At 42.0% G+C, this 23,993-nt stretch overlaps 2 protein-coding genes across 3 annotated transcripts; one reads left to right on the top strand and one right to left on the bottom strand.

The window, feature by feature from the left end:
* Window positions 1-47: 47 nt before the first annotated feature.
* LOC135072316 (ubiquitin-conjugating enzyme E2 S) lies at window positions 48-2,341 on the top strand. The gene is made up of 3 exons (XM_063966244.1): window positions 48-575; window positions 1,648-1,994; window positions 2,076-2,341. The coding sequence occupies exons 1-3, from the start codon at window positions 428-430 to the stop codon at window positions 2,244-2,246; spliced, it is 666 nt and encodes a 221-aa protein (XP_063822314.1). The 5' UTR covers window positions 48-427; the 3' UTR covers window positions 2,247-2,341.
* A 1,031-nt stretch (window positions 2,342-3,372) lies between these two features.
* LOC135072074 (lens fiber major intrinsic protein-like) lies at window positions 3,373-21,870 on the bottom strand. Of its 2 annotated transcripts, XM_063966021.1 has the most exons (7): window positions 21,751-21,870; window positions 21,456-21,674; window positions 12,799-12,996; window positions 8,922-9,232; window positions 7,706-7,945; window positions 6,636-6,716; window positions 3,373-4,466 (listed from the first exon to the last, which is right to left on the bottom strand). In XM_063966021.1, exons 3-7 carry the CDS (start codon window positions 12,809-12,811, stop codon window positions 4,338-4,340), a joined length of 774 nt encoding a protein of 257 aa, XP_063822091.1. In that variant the 5' UTR covers window positions 12,812-12,996; window positions 21,456-21,674; window positions 21,751-21,870; the 3' UTR covers window positions 3,373-4,337. The 2 variants fall into 2 exon arrangements, with proteins under 2 accessions (XP_063822091.1, XP_063822092.1); XM_063966022.1 differs by lacking the exons at window positions 21,456-21,674; window positions 21,751-21,870 and adding an exon at window positions 13,075-14,771.
* Window positions 21,871-23,993: the final 2,123 nt, after the last annotated feature.

The following is a 23,993-nucleotide window of genomic DNA, read 5'->3' as shown; positions in this document are numbered from 1 at the left end:
TAATCTGGACGATAGAAGCGCCTTGTCCTCAATGTATAAAATAATATTAAAAAAAAATAATGACATAACAATGCACTCAATGTTTGACGTTTCACAACGGATTCTTTGCTTGATACCCATAATTTTAATGTGATTTCGTTGATTTCATTTATTATTTTCGTAGATTTCAGTTCATTTATCCGCCCATCGCAGGAATATAATAGTGATAGTGTGTTTAGATAGCAAACAGTTCGCAAATCACGTTCCCAATCGTCTGCGTGATCGCAGCTTCGAACGTATCAGAATCGAATTCAGTTCAAACAGTCAGTTATCTCATGAGGGTGTGAGCGGATCGAAAAGCGGCGGATCGAGTGCGGTGATGTGAGGAGTCGGTGCGGGCGGAGCTCTCTCGGATCGGCGCTCGGCAGGTCGCGGCCGGGTCGGGGCGATGTCGAACGTGGAGAACGTGTGCCCGCAGGTGCTGCGCGGCGTGACGCGCGAGCTGCGGCGGCTGGCGGCGCACCCGCCCGCCGGCGTCAAGCTGCTGCTGCGCGACGACGACCTCACCGACGTGCTGGCGCACATCGACGGGCCCGGTCAGTGCCCGCCACCAGCCCGCTCCGGCCCATACGCTTCAGGCTTAGGCTGAGTTGCACCATCTTTGACCTTCAAAAATCTGTCAAATTCCATAGAAAAAACACCGGTTGATGTTATAGTTACTCTTAAAGTGAGATAAATAAATAATAAATAAATCTTTTTTACAATTTCACACAGCGCCAGCTAGCCCCAAAGTAAGCAACTTAATGCTTGTGTTATGGGTGCTAGCTTAACGGATATACTACTTATATACTTTTTTTTTTTTAAATACATAAATATTATACATAGTCACACCCAGACCCGTCACAGAAATTAAAATTCATCATTTCAATTTCTGCCCGGCCGGGAATCGAACCCGGGACCTCTCGGCATAGTAGTCCGTTCTTGAACCACTACACCAAACGGCCGACAAAGGCCGACGGGATGGTGCAATCCAGCCTCAAGCTACAAATAAATTAATTATATTTTCAATTTGATATCATCATAACAATCATAATACCCTTGGTATGCTATCTAGTCTATTATGCGAAGCTATTTGCCCGATACCTTAGTTAGAGGTATAAATACACCTGAATTAACCCAATCATTTTTATTGTCTGTGACCTCGAGCATAAAATCTGTGACTCCCCGGCCCACACATCCATTGTATTTTAATTTAACATCACAGAACTATCAGCAATAGACAAAAAGGAACCATTTCACTTAAGGTGGGTCTCCTGCTTCGAAAAATAACAACAAACTCAGGTGTTCAATGTGTGGGATGTTATCTGAGTACCGCAGCAAACAAGGTTTTGTGTTTTTGCTAACAAAATACTAAGGTCACATCCATCGATGTTTAGAAAACACAAAACAGGGTTACAAGAGATACACCTTGACTGGAATTGTTATTAGAATATGGAATTCATTTAAAATCATAGTATAATAGTAAATAATAGTAAAATTTTCTTAAAATTCTACCAGTCGGTACATTTATTACCGTAATAGACTTATTATCGTATTATGAGGTAGGGATGTGGTGACCGGGCCGGGGGGGCAGAGTGCCCGTCTGATGTGACGTGTCGTTGCCCGCAGCCGACACGCCGTACGCGGGCGGCGTGTTCCGCGTGCGCCTGGTGCTGGGCCGCGAGTTCCCGGCGGCGCCGCCGCGCGCGTACTTCCTGACGCGCATCTTCCACCCGAACGTGTCGCCGGCCACGGGCGAGGTGTGCGTCAACACGCTGAAGCGCGACTGGCGGCCCGAGCTGGGGCTGGAGCACGCGCTGCTGGCCGTCAAGTGCCTGCTCATCGCGCCCAACCCCGAGTCCGCGCTCAACGCCGACGCCGCGGCGCTGCTGCGCGACCGCTACGACGACTACTTCGCGCGCGCCAAGCTGCTGGCCGACATCCACGCGCGCCCGCTCGAGCCCGCCAAGCAGCAGGTGCGAGCGACGCGGCCCAGACACCGACCCCGACGCCGAGGACGCGTCGGCCAGAACTATAAGTGTGATCTGTGGTTTCAGGACGGGCCGGCGGCGGGCGGCGCGGAGCAGGCGGCGAGCGCGTCCCGCGGCGGCGAGGAGGGCCCGTGCGCCAAGCGCGAGCGCCGGCCGGCGGCGGCGGCGGCGGCGGCGGGACAGCGCGCGGCCAAAGACAAGGAGAAGGATCGCCGCCGCATCCTCAAGCGGTTATGAGCGGCGCGAGGCCGCCCGTGTGTGCCCTTAGGTTATATCGTGGAGTATCAGTCTGTTAAATAATACGATTATGTTCAATAAATTTATCGCCCTAATGTAATGTTTCATTCGTATAAATTTATTTCCCGGTACGACTCAAATAATCTATAAAAATGTATAACAAAAATAGATATAAATTCTCTTACAAATGTTTAAAAAATGAAAATGAAATTTATTCGTCATTATCATAGTACAAAGTTGTTAGGGGTTAATAGGTTCCACTATGATCTGCCGTATAGGCATACAAACTATACATTATAGTACGAGAGGGGACCGTAAGAAACCCTTCGTCATTTGATACTAACTACTAAGATAAGCTCCATGACACACGTTCTGAAAAGTTGTGCTAAGCTTGAAACAATTAATAAACTCCGATTTGGCCGAAAGTAAAAATTGTGTTTGACATAATTAATGAGTAACCGCAACCATTGGCGTATCTAGGGTTATTTTTAACTATGTAATATACTACAGGCTGGAAACGTTAAGTGATCTCACTCGATTATTTCTAAACTATACAAGATATCAAAATACTAGTTACTGATCCTGAAAGTGCTTCAAGAGCTCTATCCTTATACTTATTATTTATTTAAAACTGTATCATAATTAGGTTACAGAATAAACAGGATCTATCCAAAAATTCAATGTAGTACTACTCAGTCATGGCACTCATCTCTTGATAATACACACATCAACATGGTATATTCAATTAAATCTAAATAACTAAAATTCTATTAACTTTTTGTTCAGACACCTACACATTAAAATAAAGCTTGTTTAATAGCCTATTTTTTTATAAAAATTGTTGAAAACTTAAAATTAATAATCCGTGGATCCACCTAAGACTCCTTGACACATCTGCAGCGGTTCTGCATACTCAAAACAAGGGTAGAACAATATCCTGTTGTGGAATACTGTCCCAAGTCCAGCTAAGATGCAAGAAAAGCTGGTTTTCATGCACAATATCTTCAGGGAAATTCCTTAGAGCTCTTCTTTGAAGCATATCCCAGGCATCCTCAATAGGATTTTAAGTCAGGGGATTGTGCAGGCCAGTCTATGAAGTAGGTACATACAAAAAAACTACATAACATTTTTACTAACAAACTTTATTGCTTCCACAACTTACTTGTATGTCATGTTATTTGTGCAAGTACTTACCTAGTGTAGTCCAGTCATTTGGTACAAAATAATGGCTTTACCTGGAAAATTTCCGGGAATAATGAAAATTGGTATTTATACGGGGTGAAAACAATAAGTGATCTCACTCTATTATATCTAAACTATACAAGATATCAAAAAACTAGTTACTGATCCTGAAAGTGCTTCACGAGCTCTTTCAAACGGTACCAAACCAATAATAGGTTACAGAATAAACAGGATCTGTCCGAAAATGTTTCAAGCTTCCATACTAAATGTATGCCAGCCACACAATATTAGTGTAATATTTTTCATTGAATATTTGAGTAATAATATCTTAAAATAATATTCACAATTATTCATGGAAAACATTCGTAAAGACCACATCGAAATCTATATAAATACCAATATTCATTACTCCCGGAAAACTTTCCAGGTAAAACTACCAAATGACTGGACTAGTGAGCATTTTATGAGGTATAATATTTCTTTTTCCACCCTAAGCCCTATTGCTTAACTAAATTGGATTAAAGGTACCTGAAACACTAAAAAAGTGTAAAATAAACACATTAATAACTTTATGTAAAAATACAATATATTTACAACGTCGTTCAACTAGGTTACATAAGGTTACACCATGATCGTTTCACTCGTTCACCGCTGCGACGCAATGAGTGAGCGTCGAGCGGCGCAGTGGAGTCACACTTAAAGCTACACCTTCTCGGATTTTCAGACGCACGAGAAGAGAATTCGGGTCAGTGGCGTATTTTAATTCACATCACCCAAAATGTAATTTTGCAGTTTCCTGTCAGCGGTTGTATAAATATTTTGAGTAGTTCCGTACTGTGCAATATGAGCTTGAGTCGATGTAAACGAGTAGAAACAAAAATTGGAGCGGAGCGGAGAGCGGGCTCGAGCTCAGACCTTGTCCTGCAGCGGCTGCTGCTCGGGACGCGGCGCGGCGGGCGCGGGCGGCGGCGGCGTGAGCACCCAGCGGTGCAGAGCCGCGCCCAGCGCCGCGCCGCCCAGCGGGCCCACCCAGTACACCTGGAACGGCGAACGATCGTCATTATTACGAGTATTACAATCTTTGTACACTCAACATCAAATAGGTAAATCGCACCTCCCACGACAAGCACTTTCAAATGTAGGTATGCATCCCCACTTCCCACCAATATTGGCACCATTTAAAAGCCTAGTTCTAAGCTTCATTTCATTAAAGGTAAGGATTTTACCCCAAAAAAGTGTCTTTAGAAGGATCCAGAGTCACTTCTTCAAAAAATAGGGAGTTACGCTTGAGCCAACTTTTATGGCTATAAAACTGTTAAAGTTGGGATTAATCGCTATCAATCTGTTAAAGAAGACACGTGAGATCATTATTTGGTTTTATAACCATAAAAATTGGTCTAATTGATCCCAGAGGTGAGCCCAAAGTGAGGTCTATTTTCAAGTCACATTTATGGTATATGTTAATCGTTTATTAAGAAATTAAATGTGTTTTTCTTTAAGGATATTTATTGGGCTTTCAAACAACACCAATATTGTTGGGGTACCATGATTGTGTCAGAAGAAATTTTTTAAAGTTCGCGTCGAGGAAGGTGCGGTTTATTTGATGTTGAGTGTATTAACTTCACTTGTTAGTATGGTGGGACAAATCTTGCAACTGAATTTAAGACCACTTCTCCTAAACCGATTGAGCTGAAATGAATGAATGAATGGTATACTTATGTAAATACGATGACAATGCAATGTTATAGTACCATTGAGCTGGTCTGATGATGGAGTCAGGAGGTGGCCATGGGAACTCCTAAACGAAACGGCGGAATCGCATCGAATTTGGGTTCTTTGGATTTGTTTTTTCGAGTAGTTTAATGCTAAATGATGAATTACAGCGTAAAATAAAATTATAATAAAAAAAACTTTTTTAAAAACAAGCTTTAATGCAGTTGTACTAAAAGGAAAAAATAATTGTAAGCTTGGTTCAAAGAATTGTTTTTAAACAAAATTGTTTTTAAAAAAGTTTTTTTTTTATAAATAAGTAGCCGGTGGTGGGTATTGTTACACCACCACTTCACATTTGTTGTTTTCTAAGTCAAACCTCGATACTGCCGAAAGGGCTCCGAACAGCAAGCTTGACTGCCATGAGGAAACGTAGGCTGATTGTTGCAATTTATTACGGACAATCTCTTTTTTATTGTTTCTAAAATTACCATCAAAATAATGCCACAGAATAATAATAAGTACTATAATGTTACTTATACGAGGGGCGGCTAAAAATTTCGCGGCCTAAGGTACTTAGCGATGAGTAATTAGCTTGTTACTCATATCACTAGTTGCGACACTCAGTAGTATTATAAAAAGCAATCACTAATTAAATTTGCACTGATAGTTCAATTTCTATCGAACAAATGACATCACCATGTCCGCCGAATCTGGAGATTTGCGGAATTTCGACACCGCGCGCCGCGGACATAATTCCTCGTAAAGAAGGAAAATAGACCGAAAGACATTTTTGAAGAGATGTCATTGGTTCTTCAGGATTCTGGACCTTCATATACTATGGTTAAAAAATGGGCCCGACTATTTCAACACGGACGATAGACCTGTGAAAACGACCCCCGCCCTGTCACGATACTGAGTGAAGGAAACGTTCAAAAGTCGAAAAAATCGTTCCGGCTGACCAAAGAATTAAATCGTGGCAGATAGCTGAAGAATATTTCTTTATGTTCGCGAGGCTATTGTACAGAAATGACGGGGGAAACTGACACGTGGATTGCTCTTTCCGCAAGACAACGCGCCCGTTCACGCCGCACGTGTTGCGAGGCCAAGCCCTGAAAGACACCGGGTTCTCAGAGATTGACCACCCACCATATAGCCAAGACCTATTACCTAGCGATATTTTCCTGTTTTTCGATTTGAAAAAGGACTTACGGGGCCGGAGATATGCAGATGACAACGAAATTAAAGCTGCGGTTGGTCGTCATTTTGAAAAAAAATTTTTTGGGTGGGTAAAAGGCATTGTATGCGAGATTTAAGAAATGTATTTCTTTTGAGGGAGATTATATTACAAAATAAAAAATAGAAACCATTTATTTTATTTCATTAAGTACCTTAGGCCGCGAAATTATCAGCCGGCCCTCGTATATTTATTTTGAGCACGAAGATGTGGACAAACTCCTTTTTATTGTTTTTATTTTACTTAGAGATCGCACTTACCCAATGATCCTTCCAGAATCCGTGTATGAGAGCTGGTCCGAAGCTTCTGGCTGGGTTGAGACTGGCGCCTGTTAGTGGACCCTGAAATTATTAATTCAATACAAATATTAATAATCACCAATTAATTAGAAGTAGGAATCGGTAGGTACTTAAGACCTTTGAAGCACAATTTGAAGTGTCTGTGTTACAGTTAAAACTCTTAATCTGTCAAAACCACTTTTGACGACTGCAAAAATCAGTCAAACAAAAGTGGTTTTGACCAAGGGTGTTAGTCAAAAGCACTTGATTTTTTTAGTGCAAAAATTAGTCAAAAATAGTTTCGCCCGATATAAAATTCTACCAATCTGACAAAATTTATACAAAGTGTGTATGATTAGTGAAAATTAGTTGGAAATCATCAAAAGTGTGTGTGTAAAACCATTTTAAAGTGTAACATATTTGTGATTTGTGCATACAAAATGATCACACCTACCCTAGGTATTACTTTTAAGAAATCTAGGTATTCGTCAGGTAAAAGATAAGTACTACCTAGATTATCAATTTCTTCGGTCGGTTACCTAAATAAATTTTTGCACTCAAAAGTGGTTTTGACTAATACGCTTATTGCTCAAAACCACTTTTGACTGGAAAAATCAAAGCGGTTTTGACTGTAACATAGATCATGTTTAACATAGGACCTTTACAATCAGAGGCTCAATGTCCAAATCATAAAGTTAATAGGTACCTATTTTAACTTAATGGTCTATTAAAATATGGTTTATTTAAAGTTAATAGGTTTATACCTATTAACTTTAAGTAAACCATTATTGGTCCAAAGCCAAACAGTAAAATAAGTAATAAAACCTGTTTAAATTAATTCAATTAGGTCAACGCGAAAGTTAAAAATTAATTAAGTAATAAAACTCGAGACGAGTCCAGCCAATGAGCCACCCGATATACCTACGAGTACGTCTATCTACGTTTCATGGTGCACAGAGGCCAACGAATCGTAGACTGAGGTTATAGATTTGAACGTCACGGCAATCCATCAGCCATGAGACCGTGCTCAGGCTGCGGCTCCGTCCACTCACCCCAGCGTAGACGAGCCCGGCGATGGCGAGCCCGAACTTGATGGGCACGGAGCGGTCGGGGCGGCGCTCGTCGTGCTCGGCCCACACGCCGGCCGCTATGAGCGCCAGCGAGCCCGTCAGCAGCGCCTCCACGGCGGCGGCGGCGGCCGGCGCCAGCGGCGAGCGCGTGCAGCCCGCGGGCGCCGCCGCCGTCGGAACCAGCGCCAGCAGCGCGCCGAACCCGAGCGTCGCGCCCAGCATCTGCAGCGGGGCGGCACCGTCAGCGTCACGAGCGAGTTAGGCCCTTTTCACATGTCCCGGTTGCCGGCTATCCGGCGCCGGGTACCCGGTGGTGAAGTGTATGGGCATGCCGGATTAATTACGCCGGAACATGTGAAAGCTACGTACCATGCCGATACACTTCACCACCGGATACCCGGCGCCGGTTAGCCGGCAACCGGGACGTGTGAAAAGGACCTTACGGGGAGGTGAGGCTGAGGTTACGTTGGATATTACCCTACTACTAAACCCTTCTTCAACTGGTAGTTCCGACCAAGATTGTGTTCCTTTCTTTAGTGTGATTAAAGCCTTATGTTGTGCAAGTAGTGTGTGTTGCTTAGGTATGAGTAGGTAAGTACATAAGTAGTAATTAATAATAAAATGGCCGCTCCTGCAAACATCATGCGGCTTGCTTCAACTTGATCGTCTATTTTATCTATGTTAAGTAAATAAGACCTCAGTGCCTAAAGACGAAAGTCTTCAATCAGTGTGTGTTATCAGTAATGATATAATACGGCTCGGAAACGTGGCCTCTTAATGTAGACCTAATAAATAAGCTCAAAATTGCACATTGCACACGTGCTATGGAGAAGGCTATGCTCGGTGTTTCTTTACGAGATCGAATCAGAAATGAGGAGATCCGTAAACGAACTAAAGTCGCTGACATAGCCCGACGGATTAGCGAGCTGAAGTGGCAATGGGCAGGACATATAGTACACAGAACTGACGGCCGATGGGGCAGCAAGGTTCTGGAGTGGAGGCCACGTACCGGAAAGCGCAGCGTAGGGCGGATAGGGTGGACCGACGACCTCATAAAGGTAGCGGGAAGGCGCTGGATGCAGCCTGCATCCAGCGCCTTCATCATGCAGGCCGCCACCAACCGGCCTATGTTCAGCTGTGGACGTGTTATGGCTGAAATGATGATGATGATGAAGTAAGACAACATGAGCATAGGTACCTGAGCCACTGCGTAGGCGAGCGCGGGCGCCCAGGCGATCTTGCCGCAGACGAGCGCGGCCAGCGTGACGGCGGGGTTCATGTGCGCGCCCGAGGCGGGCCCGAAGGCCACGACGTTGATGAGCACCACGAAGCCGAAGGCCAGCGCGGGGTGCGTGAGCGGCGCGGGGCCCACCACCAGCGTGGCCACGCCCAGCAGCACCAGCAGCGCCGTGGCCAGCAGCTCGGCCAGCAGCGCGCGCCACCAGCGCACCACCCACGCGCGCGCGCCCGTCCCCCTGCCTCCACCTCCACCTCCACCTCCGTCCTCGTCTGGCCGGGGCAGGCAAACTTCACGTTACTCGATCGACCATGCTCAAGATTATTGACGTCAAACATCCGAAATAACACAAGTTCTGTTTCGTGATAGAGAAATGAAGGAACATCATGCATAAATTACAAGTCGGTAACATCAATTTTAATTTAGATTTATCTCTTAAAAAAAGCTTTAAATAGGAACCGATAAAACTAAGTAAATAATAGCCCTGAATGTAGAGTTATAATTTTTGTCATAACGTTAGGACTTGAGGTGGAACCATTTAGGTGAGAGCACGGAACTGAATTGATGTAGTTAAGTTACGTTATTTTTTTTTTTACTTTTTATTACTTTGTCTAAACCTCAGATCTTTCTATGATCTGAGGTCTAAACACAATAATGCTAGGGGTTGAATATAAGTAAGTACCTATGCTTGATCAAACAAAAAGGATTGATTTGATTCTACGGTTCAAATGCAATAACTACAACAAAGGGCTATACTCGTTTTAAAAAAATACCTTTCCATACGAAACAATAAGAATATTATCATCAGTAATCATTTTTATGGGGGATGTACTTAATAAACAGTTTGTCAATTTTATATACAGGGTGTTAGGTAAATGGGTATATGAGCCGACACTAGCCCATGTTAAAATATGCATATACATAAATGGTATTGTGAAGTCAGAAATTTGATATCATCATTTTAATTTTTTAAATGTTCATACAAAATAAAATTTATAAAATCAGATTTGTATGAAAATTGAAATAATTAAAATGGTGATATAAATTTTCTGACTTCACTATACCATTTATATGCACATGTTAACATGGGCTAGTGTCGGCTCATATACCCATTTACCTAACATCCTGTATAGAATTTGAGAAGTACTCTACACTTTTATTTTGGTCAAATAACCTGTAATCTATTCATCATTTAAAATGTTGTCGCTTTACTAAGATAGATCTAGTTATTTTATTTAAATTTGTAAAGGTTGGATGCAAATAAACTCGTTTCTATTGGTACAGCGATATCGCATATATCATGTACAATAATAGCGATTAGGAATGCGGTGGCAGACACTTTAGTCATCTGCGTCATATTATAACCTTTTCGAGTTATAGGTAGGAACCTAATTTGCATTAAGTGCGCAACAATCAACACCTCCTCACAAGTTCACAACAACAATCTGTAGCGACATCATTTCTGATTTTATTATCTCTACAGTATCTAATTATAACACAACGTGTGAGCAAGTAAACAAAAATAGCTTGCATTAATAATAAAAAAAAACAGCTATATTTAGCGTCAATGCAGTAGCAACATACAAAAGACTTCAACGCACTTCGAATGACTGCCTAAGCCTATATGATGCAAAGACAACAGCACCTCAAGGTAAATACTGTGGCACCTTATGTACACAATACATGTACAATAAAATTGTGAAGATATTTTAAATCAATAAAAATATAATATTGATACGATGTTCGTAGCAATAAGCGTGTAGTTAAATGTGTGGTGTCTTTGTTTTCGATCTACACACTCATTTGGTAACTTGTAGAGGTCACAAAACAAAGGCCATAGTTTTTTTGTCACTACTTGTAGTTGTATAATTAATTATAGCCGCCGAATTTCAAAGTAGCTCTAACAAAAAGACTATCTGATACCTCGATGGTACTCGTGAAGTACAGATCGCGTTTCTAAGTAGGAATAACGAGTGCTTACGAATCTAAGTTGGTAGTACCACAGAATAATAATATGGTAGTACTCACTGAAATACAAAGTTCGCGAGTACCTACTACGAGGAAGATGCGTGCGTTGTTGTTATTTAACCTTTGAGTACGTTCGTTGACGTCTGCGGGGCTGAGCAGGTTGTCTTTTCAATTTTTCGCCATTTAATACATTATTAAAATATTTATCAGTAGATTTTCATTTCGACGTTTCTACTTTAATAATTAATCTCATAATGTACCGTAGGTATAATGGGGGACCGGCACTCCTATACCAAAATAATTTGTCCGATCCACTAGGTATTCTATTATACTAAAGGTATAGTAAAGTAGGTACTAAGTCTGCGGTTCTTAGTTGGCGGTAGTTTTTGATTCCATACTTAATACCAATATGTTAGTAGTTTCATGTTTGCCCTAGCTTTACTAAGGTTGTCATGTACATAAGTTCGGTTATTTTTGAACACCAACTAACCGATAAGGTAGGAAGTTCCGAATCCGACAGGTTATCGAAATTCAAATTTACACCGTATAGTTAAGCTATTTAAGACCGTTATAACTGGTTCACCTATTAGTACAGTATTTGCATAGCACTATTTAATTTGTAAGAAGATAAATATCCTAGCAAATAGTGGGGTGGGCTATGATTTATTTGAAGTCGATAAATTATTGCAAGTTACGTCAATATTGGGATATTGAAGAGGTTATCGGTGGGCGAGTGGGCGCTATCTTACTCGCGCGTGAAGAAGACGCGTCCTGCTCGCCAGCAGCACGGCCCGCGCCCGCCAGCGCGCGGCGAAGCGGTCTTCAGGCCGATATTATTTATTGACATGATTCGGTTATCTGCGCACGCGTCACGCAAGCGCAGCCACGGGCGCAGTGTATTCTTATTTTAACCGATTCTAACATCAAAAGATGAGTTTTGTATTTTTAGTCGGGGTGTGGACCGGAATGGAAAACACAATTTCAAGACGTCTCTCTCCGTTCATTCGTTATTATACTAGACGACAATACTAGATAGTTACATACATACTCGTATTAGATTCACCGCAATATTTTACAATCACTTTGTTTCCCAATATTCCAATAAAATACTAACTAGGTACGTTTTAATTAAAATGTAAGTAAGTAAACTCTACCTCGATTATTGGTATTTAAAGCATTCGACGTTTATTATAGTGTAAGAACTCAAAGAAATTAAATAGGGATTATGTACTTAATACAACATTTCCAAATCGCTGTTCCGCAAGATATGATAACAATTTTGTTTCAGTTTCGGTATTGAAAATGTTAGTATGTGCGTGCACAACTGATTATACGTAGTACGATTACTAACTATTGCTATTGTTTGTTTGTCGTGTAAAAGTTGTTTCAATTTTTTCTCGGTGACCTTTGTCTGTCGCAACAACTCCAGCGAAGTGATATGAGTTTTAAATATTGAATTGATTATGTGATCGTTAACGGACATTATTTTAATGAACGATTTGATGTCATAAATATGTACATAATTAAAGCGTAAGTCAATAGTCCTTGTTGAAGCACCTAAACAAATTATGCGGCGCGGCGCGAACACTGGAATAAAATACAAACGTGTACGAATAATCGTGAAAAACCGCGGAGCGGTCGTGCGCATACTCGTCGCATGCTAATTCTGGATCACACATTATAAGATAGATACAATATTATTTTCGTATAAAAAATTGTTAAACGTCCGGGAGCAAAAAGTGTTATCGCATGTTTTTTGCTGGTCGTAATTAGATATTTTTATTTCAACAGTGTTACAACGTTTCCAATAGAGCTTTGGGGTTTTTTTTTTAAATAGTTCGGAGATGTTGTTGTTGTTTGTCTCACTGACCGTTTCGTGGCATGTTGCGGAGCCGGCGGCGCCGATGCGAGCGCGTGCGCGGGCGAGCGGGCGGCGGCTGCGGACGTCGCGACGCGACTGGCGAGCGCGAGAATGACGCGCGTGCTCCAGCCACTCCAGCCGGCCACCCTGGCGCCCCTGGCGAGCTGGTGGGTGCCGTTGTTCTGTTCCACTCTACCGCCTAGGTGTCTGTTTAATTAAATCCAAATAATTTAGAAAATAAATAAATAAAAAAATATAATACAATTTTAACTGGTCGGTCAAGACCTTAAGCCACATGTCGATTGTGAGAGAGAGGGCTATAGGAATAATTAATTAATAATATCGCAGGGCAGTGTAGGGGGACGTCTCTTGTTCCTGCGATCTACATCTAATGACCTCCCCAAGATCGTGCGTTTAGTTGCCTTGTCAAAATACCTACTAGCATCACTCAAGTTCATTCAACTCAATGAGTATTAACCAAGAAGGACTATTATTCTGTGGTAGTTATTACCACACCACGATCTAAACTGGGACCGCAAGCACATGTTACCTACTTAATTAAGAGCAAATAACAAGTTGCAAGTATAAATTAGTTAGTCAAAACTTATTATTATTGGTTATCATTGATAATTTATATTGCATGCTATATATAATACATTAATTAGGTAGTCGAGTAGGATAATGAACTTTTTCCTGTATTTTATCTAGGTATGTACCTACCGGTAAATGTTCAAATTCAAATATTATATTCGCAAAAGTAGGGTAAGTATCTTCTAAATATATTATATAACTCAAAGGTGACTGACTGACTGACTGACTGACTGACATAGTGATCTATCAACGCACAGCCCAAACCACTGGACGGATCGGGCTGAAATTTGGCTTGCAGGTAGATGTTATGACGTAGGCATTCGCTAAGAAAAGATTTTACGAAACTCCACCCCTAAGGGGGTAAAACGGGATCCACGCGTACAAAGTCGCGGACAAAATTTGATCTGTAACACTGTCAGTCAACCTAAACGTAGGTATATCAGCACCTCCATCCCCATCACTTAGATAGTTGGCAGTCCACAACAGTACGTTTCTCTAGAAACTACCTGCCCCGTACAACCAAACTGTGGAATGAACTGTCGTCTGCGGTGTTTCCGAATCGATACGACCTGCAAACTTTCAAGAAGAGAGCGTATCTTCACTTAAAGGCCAGCAACGCACCTGTATAGCCCCTGGGATAGCGGGTGTCTTTGGCGACGGTAATCAGGGCCGGATTAACCATCTCGGGGCCCCTAGGCACAGCTCGTTTCGGGCCCCCCATTTTTTTTGTCGCGGAGGAAATGCTTTGCGCACCGACACCACTGCCGGGGGACAGGGTGGTGTGTGGGACTCCCGGCGCCCTAAAAAGGGCGCTGCTCCGTCCTGAAAAGGACGGGGTATACCCACTAAAACCTCCGCGGCGTTCTGTCATCGCCCAAGTGGGGGTATCGCGAGTATCCGGCCGTAGCCTTAGACTTCCGCGACACCACCACTGACGACAGCTCACCTACACGGCGGACCCTACACGCCCCCCTTGTGGGGATCCGACGGGAATGGCCCGAAACGCCAAGCCATTCCCGTCAGACGGAGGTGACAAGGGTGCCCCCGCACCCCCGGCCTGCTGGCCGCCACCTGGGGCAGAGTAGAACGGTCGTACAACGGCCTTCTCCACCCCCTTCTCCGCCTGCGGAGCTATGAGGCGAGAGGATCGCTCTCCCGCTCACGCTCCGCTGCCTCCTTCTGAAGCATGACCTCTTCGTAAAAGGAGGTGACCGCCTTCCAGCATCCTTCACTTCCCAGTATGGCGTTGACCAGGCTCGGAAGCGAAAGATCCCGGCCCACGACCGCAGTGAGGACACGGCGCTGCTCCTCCCAGCCTGTGCAGACCGCGAGGGTGTGCTGCACCGTGTCATCCGCCGCGCCGCATTTGTGGCACAGCGGGGATTCCTCTCACCCGATTCTATGTGCAGGTACGAATCGAAGCAGCCATGCCCGGTCAGCACCTGTGCCAGACGGAACGTGAGGCACCCGTGCGGTCGTTCCAACCATTGGTCCAGAACAGGACCAATGGCGTCCAGAGTGCGGCGGCCAAACTGCGCGCGAGTCATGTCTTTCTTCCAGCGGTCGATCATGATCTCGCGCTCTTCCTGCCTGACGGCGCCGCGCCGCTCCGGGGCTGGGCGCTTTCCACGCGCCTTCTGGTCTGCCATCCAATGATAGATGACATACAAGACCCCAGCTTCTAGCTCCCAAGGAGGAGTACCAGCAAGGACACACGCCGCAGCGTGCCCTACCATGCGGTAGGTCCTTGGGACCCTTTGCGCTATGGCCCGCTGGGGTCTGCGCAGAAGGGCAGCATTCTCCCTCTTGTTGAGTGCGTCCGCCCAAATTGAGGCGCCATACAGCGCCATGCTCCTCAGAAAGCCGGCATAAAGTCGACGACACCTCGTTTGTGGCCCTCCCAAATTCGGGAGGAGCCAACTCAGTGCGCTGGCTGCCTTGAGGAGGCGTGGCGCTAGCCCGTTGAAGTGCGGGCTAAAATGCCACCTCCCGTCAAGAGTGAGGCCCAGATATTTCATCTGGCCTTTGACGTCAATCCTAACGTCCTCAACCACAATGTGGGCGTCGGGAGGGGCGCGCTGGCGAGGCCCCGGAAAGAAGAGGGCCTCAGTCTTCTCCAGCGCGACTTTCAGGCCGAGGTGCCGTATTCTGCGAGCGACTAATGTGCCGCCCGCCGCCGCCAGCCGTGCCGCGGCCCCAAATGTCTTCCCCGGGCAGTGACCAGAGTGTCATCCGCATAGCATATGACACTCATGTGGGCCGAAGAAGAAGAAGGACGCCCCGGAGGAGCCAGTTGAAGCCTAGGTTCCACAAGAGTGAACCGAGCACCGAACCCTGCAGAACCCCGCTGGCTACGCCGCGCCGTTTGAGCTGGCCGTCTCTGTTAACATAAAGGACTTCGCGGTCCCGTAAGTAATCGGCCAGCAGCGCTCGAAGGTACTGAGGCACTCTGTGATGTTGAAGTGCCTACAGTATGGTGGAATGAGGGATGGTATTGAAAGCGTTGGCTATATCGAATGATACAGCCAACACACCCTCACCCCTCTCCCTAGCCTCCGCAGTGAGGCTTTTTAGCCTCTGAAGGGCGTCGACCGTCGACCTGTCATGTAAACCAAAGCCTTAATGTAATGCCAACGTTACATGACACAATAATATAGAAATATGACGATTGAATGTGTAAACCAAAATAAGGCGAAGTTTTGAGGTGGTTTGAGTTTTGTTGCAAAAAAATAATCTTTAACATTTTTTTTTTTTGTATTTTTTAATCGGGGAGTGCTGGGCCCCTGGTCATAGTGGGCCCCTAGGCACTGGCCTAAAGTGCCTTATGGATAATACGGCACTGACGGTAATCACTAATCGATCCGTTTGCTCGTTTGCCTCCTGTCACATAAAAAAAATCTGCACTCTTATACATTATGTTAGAGAAATCAAAATTGCACAGCGTGAAGGGATAGCCCTGATCATAGGCTCAGTGTGTTTTTACGAGATCAAATTCAAATTCAATAATTTATTTGCTAGAATACATAATTACATGCTCGTTTTACAAAGAATCGATCAAATCACAAATGACGAGATCCGTAAACGAACTAAAGTCGCTGACATAGCCCGACGGATTAGCAAGCTGAAGTGGCAATGGGCAAGGCACATAGTACGCAGAACTGACGGCCGATGGGGCAACAAGGTTCTGGAGTGGAGGTCGCGTACCGGAAAACGGAACATGGGACGGAAGTTGGACCGACGACATCATAAAAGTGGCAGGAAGGCGCTGGACGCAGGCCGCTACCAACCGGTCAACATTATGGAAATCATTGGGGGAGAAGGCCTATCACTATGTTCAGCAGTGGACGTATGTCCTATGGCTGAAATTAATTATGATAATGATGTGGTATTTATATTTATACCAGTATTATTGTACTACACTAAGGCTGGGTTGCACCATCTTACTTTAACTTTGACAAACGTCAAAAATCTGTCAAACTTCATACAAAAAGCACCGGTTTATCGTTATAGTTACGGTCAAAGTTAGGTGGTGCAACTCACCCTAACTCTCTAATCAATTTTATGAGCTATGTATCTACTTATTTATCAATTTATTTTTATTAATACTTACCGTTTTTTGTTTGCTAAAAAGTCAAGGGACCATAACACTAAATTAGCAACTAAACTTGTTTTCAACAAATAAGATAATTGAATGTATACAATGTAAGTACTTAAGTATTATAAATTATGTAAATAGTTCAATAATAATTCTGACATCATTAGTATTATCTCCGGTCTTGGTTAAATAATATTTATAAATAAATTCACTGTAATGTTTGATTTTTTCGCCGCATTTTATCAGGAAAGAGCGCCAAGTTAAAGTCTACTAAGTAGGTATTGTAGAGACACTTATTGTAGAGATGAAGCGGATCGATTAGTATCGTGGTGATTAGGGTTGCCAGGTGTCCGGCTTTAGCCGGACATGTTTGGCTTTTTACAGTCTTGTCCGGCCAAATATTGTGGCCGATGCCGTAGGGTAAACGAAACATTGATGAAGCCACAAACGACGTGGCAGGTGTCAGTGTGATGATGACACAGGAGTTAACCGTCTCCGCCGGCAGAAGTCGTGTTTGTGGCTGTCAGCAAACCTGACTCATTGTTATACGACACTCCTCCATCTTCATAATTCCTGAGTAAATACCGTATTTCTTCTTTAAGTTTGAATATACGTATCGTATCTAGGTAAATATTGATGAACATTTTGTAGTGGTGCATCAACATTTAAAAGATAGAATGGACAAACGTTCACACGTGTCTATATCAATGTTTTATTAAATAAAACACTACAATAGTAATTGGGTTGGCCAAGCCTAGCCAGTAATGTGGAGCGGAGCCCTGGCTCGCGGCTGCCGGGAGCCCGGGACGCTGTGCGCACGCGGCGGAGCTCACGCAATGCTGCGATAGCCTCTGCCATCCGTTGTTTTCGATCCCATTTATCGCGGGTCGCGACCTTTAGACACTAGATTGTATTTGAGCGATTCTGGTCCAGTCCAAAGATATAATTGTTCTTGCGTTGAACGCTGAATTCCGCTGCATAACTGGGTGAATGGCTTCTAATCTTAGCTTCGGTTTGCGTTACCCGGGTGCACTCATTTGGCTGCACGCGGCTAGCCAACCATTTTATGATTTTTAAAATCAAAATCTGAAATCAGATACCTACCACCTACATTTTAATCCAGGCAACTACATACTTGCATATCTAATAACTAAAAAGTACTTTATGGAGAAATCCCCACGGCTCTTTTTATTTTTATTTATTTATTTATTTATACTTTTGCACATAAAACTGTACAGTGGCGGACTTAATGCCAGGTGGCATTTTCTGCCAGTCAACCACAGGTCGAGTAGAGAGACTAAGGCGGTGCAATAAATAATATGACGGTTTAGTTAATATATTTACATAGGATTAGATAAAATAAATAACATAAGAATACATTAATATAATAGACGTACACATAGATACATAAACGTGATAATAATACCTATTGGCGTACACATAACACATGTCAGAGATAAAAAAACTCGCCGGAAGGCCGTTCCAGAGCCGTACTGCTGAGACTGAGAAGGAGTTAGACATGAAGCCGGTGGTGTGGCGAGGGGTGACAAGCTGAGGAGTCTGACTAATGCGAAGATTTCTATACAGTGTGAGTCACGTTAAAGTGTACATATGAAAATAGATGAAACTAGACCTATTTTTATCGACAAAAAAGAGGTCAAAATTTTTTTGAGATTTTTTTTTATTTTTTTATAGAATTTTTTTTCTTCCAGTTACTTATTGAAAAGAAAACGTAATAACTTTTAAACTAAGCGGTATATCCTGATAAAATAAAAACAGTAATGATGCTAAATAACAGGCAATACTAAAAAAATACATAAAATACATAAAAAAGGCCAACAAATAATAAAAATTGATACTTTTTGAAAAAAATCTACTTTTAAATTCGTGTTTTTTTTTGGTTATTTGATAAATTTGTCCAAAAAATGCCCCTATAACCGCTGAAACGGCTTAGTTTAAAAGTTATTACGTTTTCTTTTCAATAAGTAAGTCTAGTTTCATCTATTTTCATATGTACACTTTAACGTGACTCACACTGTATACAGGGTGGAATTTTGTAATGCCACCTAGAGGGAAAGTACTCTTAATACTGTAGATAGAAAATTATACTGAAAGAAAACATTCCTTTATTTTTGAAAAGAAAGAGAACTGCATTCATAGATTTTCGATAATTTTTCGAAAATTCACTACCATGCCATACAATTTTCTGTAAATAATTAAGATAATTTGAGATTTCATGGTTTTCCTTTCATTTGATTTATCAAGTTTGTTAGAGAGATTTCATCCTTATACTTAACCCTAACGATCGATGCAATAAAAATGCAGGGTATAATTTTTAACAGATTTTAGTTGGTTCGATTCCTGGATGTAGCAAGCAAATTTTTGGAAATCTTTGAATGCAGTTCTATTTCTTTACAAAAATAAAGGAATGTTTTCTTTGAGATTTTTTTTCTATCTACAATATTAAGAGTACTTTCCCTCCAGGTGGCATTACAAAATTCCACCCTGTATAATTGGGTCCATGTCCATGACTGGGTGTCCATTACTGAATTTTTGATGTCCATCAATGGTGATTCCGTAAATTTCAATTTATATATATTTTTTATTAATTATACATTAAACATACAGGATTTTTGGTTTTATTTAAATGTTCCTCATGTATTTGAGTGCCGAAAAAAAATCACTATTTTGGTATCGTCAAAAACATCAAATTTTTAAAACGAAATTCATACCTAATTTAGTGCGCTTAACATGTCCATGATTGGTGCCGTCACCATACTGGTAAAGCAATTGGAAGTGGCTCAGATATTTATTTATTTAGATCACCAACAAGTTTCAATAAACTAGTCATATTGTACACAAGCGTCAGATAATTTAAAAACTGTTTTTTTTTTCAGTTGTAGGTATTACTTGCATTTCCACTGAGAACTGAATTCAGGACCAACCTAATAGGTTACATCTACAGCCTTTTTCCGACCACGCGACCATGGAAGCGTTTGAATTAGGTATTAGGTTCAAGGATAATCTTCAGTACCAACTGATGGTCCACCGGACAAGCGTTGACCATACACCGGTATGTCCATCGATTAGTAGGAAATTGATCGTTAACCTGGTAATTAACCGGTTAGTGAATATTGGTTGAGGTTCCAAAAATCATATTTGGAGACCATTCGTTCTGTATAGTTACAAGACATGTGGGTTCATCGTATTATGTAGTTTCTAGTAAGTAAGTAGGTAGGTAAAGGTTCAGCCAAACCAACGCGATCAGGCCGATACACTTGAAGGCCGTAGGGCCAGAGCCCCAACAGGCGACACAACTAGATGGCATCGGTTTGAGCAGTACCTGCACGGATGCCCACCCTGCACTGCACCCAGCAGCCGACGACTCTTTGCCATTTGTGGGTGTCTCACTAATTTTGCCCACTGTGATATTGTCGAGTGAGCAGTTTGTCTTGGCCGCGATCGCTGCAGAGACCTCCAACGCCCGGACTTGTCCGCCTTCTCCTCGGCGTCCGAGCCAGACTGTGCTTTTTCTTTTTCCCACGTTTGTCACGCTCACCTCTGACCATGCAGCATCCATGGACGCTGGCGGCGGTGGCAAGGGACGGGGAGCTACTTGGCAGGCGCGGGGCAAATGAAGCATTGCCCCGTTTTTTTCGAGCGCGGCCCTTTGATGTAGATGGCGCAGGAGCCGTCTTGGGGCCGGAACGCAAATGGGCACGACTAGTTTTCGTGCAGGGAGCTGTTATCGTCTCCGCTAGAGTAGCAGATGCAACCCTTTTTAGCCACTGTCCGTGTGGTAGGGCCAGTGGAGGCACCTTAAGGGCACCCTATAGCAACCTGCATCTGTCATAACCGAGCTTTTTGTTTTAAATTCGCATTTTTTTGTATAGAGTGTGAACTTTCTTACGAATATTAAGTTTCGTAGTTAGTAAGTACCTAGATAATTTAAGTTTAGGTTTGGTAGGTACCTTACAGGTCAGAGTGAGGGTGGGGCGCTCATTATACCGACTCACCCACCGTGGATTTAGAGCACCTCACTTGCTCTCAATTGACACAATTTATTATTCTCGTCAGTTGTATGGATACAGTAAATATAATTATGTAACTTATTTTAATATGTGCAATATGTGCATCTACACAACTAAACTTATACCCCCTTATTACAAAAAAGTTAAACCTGAGACGAACCCTGGTTTAAAGTAACATTTCCGTACCAAATGTCAATTTAAACCAGAGTTCAACCAAAGTCTAACTTTTTGTGATAAGGGGGATAGTGTAACCGTTAGTGCGAACCTCAAGGGATTCAGCGATTCAGAAAATTGGGTTCGGTTTAGTGAATCTTATTGCCACTTCAAATTATTTAAAACTTAGCTTTAATATGACAAGATTTAATGAAAAAAATAACTAGGTCAGAAAGACTCCTACTTGAATGATGGAAAAGTGGGTACCTTGGAAGGCATGCAGTTTGTAAGCTTACCCTGAACGTCCCTCTCTTCTTCTGGGGTTCAACGGGACTCGCACATTCTCAGGCCACAAGCGGCGTCTTCCACATCCTCAAGCGTGCAGTGCCAGATGAAGCATGTGCATTTCCCTGACACGAAAGCGTTCAGACTGTTGCAGGTCCAGAAGTTTGAGAATTGTAGGTATTACAAAATTATTTAATATTCTCAAAATTATAAAATTTAAATTCCCGCATCTGAAACGAAAAATAGGTGCGTCAGCGTCACATGGTAGTAGTTATGTCAATAGGTTATGAAGAACCAGTTACTTACGGAGATTGCTCGCTAATTAGACTTCACTCGCAGTCTTCAGCATCCCAAACCCTCAGCCAAAACAACAATTAGGGAATTCTGGAAAAAACGATCACATGAAGTAGCACGTACGGAAATACCAAAAAAATATCATCCACGAAAATAAATAAATTCTCCGACGGGGACATACCTCATGTGTGTAAAATAAATAAAAATATTAAGAGCCATTTCACAAAAATATTCCGCGCGAATTTAGCTACAAACTGTCAATGCAACGACAAAAGAGTAAAAAGAACGCCGAAATGGACAAAAAAATCTTGAGCCGTGACCGTATTAAGACTTGATATAAGTTATTAATTTTAAGGTAGAATAAGGTATTAAAACATGATAAATTAATTTAAAATTTTAATAGAGTTTATTTAGTCTTTTAAAGATTTTTATACTTATTTCGATTAATAATGAAACACGAATAGGTATAATATGTAAAATATATTATATTAAGTACAAAATAAAGACAGTCACATAGTGAAAAAAATCTGCCCCCTTGCAGCTATCATCCAGGTCCATCATCGGACCCTGGATATCATTTACCTAGACGAAGTATTCGTCAAGGCGAATTACACAAGCCCAAACTCCATAGGGTTCTATTGTTTTGTTATGGAGTTGCAATGGAGGTGGCCATTCCAACTCCTCCAGATCCATTATCAGACAGAGCTAATCAATAAATAAATATTATTATTATTATTTAACAAATAACTAAAATAAATTCATCTTACTATCTTTCTTCTTACTAGTCTTACTAATATTATAAATACGAAAGTTTGTATGGATGTTTCGATGTTTGTTACTCGTTCACGCAAAAACTACTGAACAAATTTTTATGAAGCTTTACAGTACAGTACAGCAGTACTAGGCAGTTTGTGTTCAACTATCACTCGGGTCGGACGTTCCTATCGCAAGACCGTTGGTTCACTCAGTTCCGATACAACTCTAGTGCTGTGTGTAATTATTCTCGTGAATACACTAAGTTTATTAATTTCTATGAGTGGATTTCATTTTGCCTGAGAACTACGTCATGAACCCTTAACCAGAAGACCCTGTCGCCAGCGACAGCGACGCTCATCCATCCCTGGCGTCGACCAGAATAACAATATATTTATGACGATCTGTAGCAAACTAAATTTCACGCGAGTAAAGCCGCGGGCAATACTACATATTTCATACTAGCTTTTTGCCCGCGACTTTTTCCGCGAAGAAGTGGAAACTGGTTCTAATAAAATTAAATTATTCTAAGAAATTATTAATTTTGTTATATGATAATATTTTTTAATATAAAACCTACAAATTATTAGGTATGTTTAAATATCTGAATACTTACAAAATTATGATATCTTTCTACAACAAAATTGAAACATTTCCTTCGGGTGCTAAAATCACCAGGCTATTGTGTGCACATACTCTGGAGCATACAACTTACAACTGGCCGTCGGAGAAGCATAGATTTCCCTTAAGTCTACTCCCGCTACGTACTGTAGCGTTGCAGTTTTGGCTGTTTTCACAAATTGATATTTCTTCTCGATATTTGGATTTAGGATACCACTGGCGACATCTATTGGCGTGATTTTGAATTAATTTGCAATAGATGGCGCTTTTTGCTCGGTCAATTCAAATATATTTTATTGAAACATTTCCTAATGTTTTTGTTTTGATTATTCTATTTTTTAATAGAATATTTTCAGTGTTCAGGAGATTGTTTTCATCATGGTTTTTATTAGTATTTGCTTTTTACCTAAGCGGCGAAACGAAACGTCTTGCGATGTCAATGACTCACAGGCTGTCAGTTGAGCTGTCAAATGACTTTGGAATTTTGGTCGATCTTGCGCAACCGCAATTTTATTATTTTCGGGGATGTAATCCCCTGTGTTTTAAATCGTGTGTTGCAGAATGCATCCACGATAATTTCATAATATAATTTAAAATAATCACACATGAGAAATTCCCTAAATTCTATTCGGATGAGGGTATTGGGTTGCTGAGGGCTGCGAGCGAAGCTCAAATTAGTGAACAGCCTTCATGCGGGATTTCAAATTTTACAATATTTTGTAGTTTAAACAATTTCAAATTTTATATTTTATATTTCATATTTTACGATTTTACATTTCATATTTTAGATATTTCAATATTTCATATTGATTTCTATAATTATTACTCCTTTCTGAACTGCTGATCTCTTCGCATTTCCTCCTTGTCATCAAACCTCTGTC

This window comes from Ostrinia nubilalis, chromosome 5, assembly GCF_963855985.1.
Source record: "Ostrinia nubilalis chromosome 5, ilOstNubi1.1, whole genome shotgun sequence".
Lineage (NCBI taxonomy): Eukaryota > Metazoa > Arthropoda > Insecta > Lepidoptera > Crambidae > Ostrinia > Ostrinia nubilalis.
This window is presented reverse-complemented; position numbering and strand designations above follow the sequence as displayed.

Excerpts from the sequence above, each read along its gene's own strand:
- LOC135072316 (XM_063966244.1), top strand. The coding sequence starts at position 428 with ATGTCGAACGTGGAGAACGTGTGCCCGCAGGTGCTGCGCGGCGTGACG. Across the intron at positions 576-1,647 it reads GGCGCACATCGACGGGCCCG|CCGACACGCCGTACGCGGGC; the intron begins GTCAGTGCCCGC and ends CGTTGCCCGCAG. Across the intron at positions 1,995-2,075 it reads TCGAGCCCGCCAAGCAGCAG|GACGGGCCGGCGGCGGGCGG; the intron begins GTGCGAGCGACG and ends CTGTGGTTTCAG.
- LOC135072074 (XM_063966021.1), bottom strand. Across the intron at positions 7,946-8,921 it reads TCGCCTACGCAGTGGCTCAG|ATGCTGGGCGCGACGCTCGG; the intron begins GTACCTATGCTC and ends GCCCCGCTGCAG. Across the intron at positions 6,717-7,705 it reads CCGGGCTCGTCTACGCTGGG|GGTCCACTAACAGGCGCCAG; the intron begins GTGAGTGGACGG and ends TAATAATTTCAG.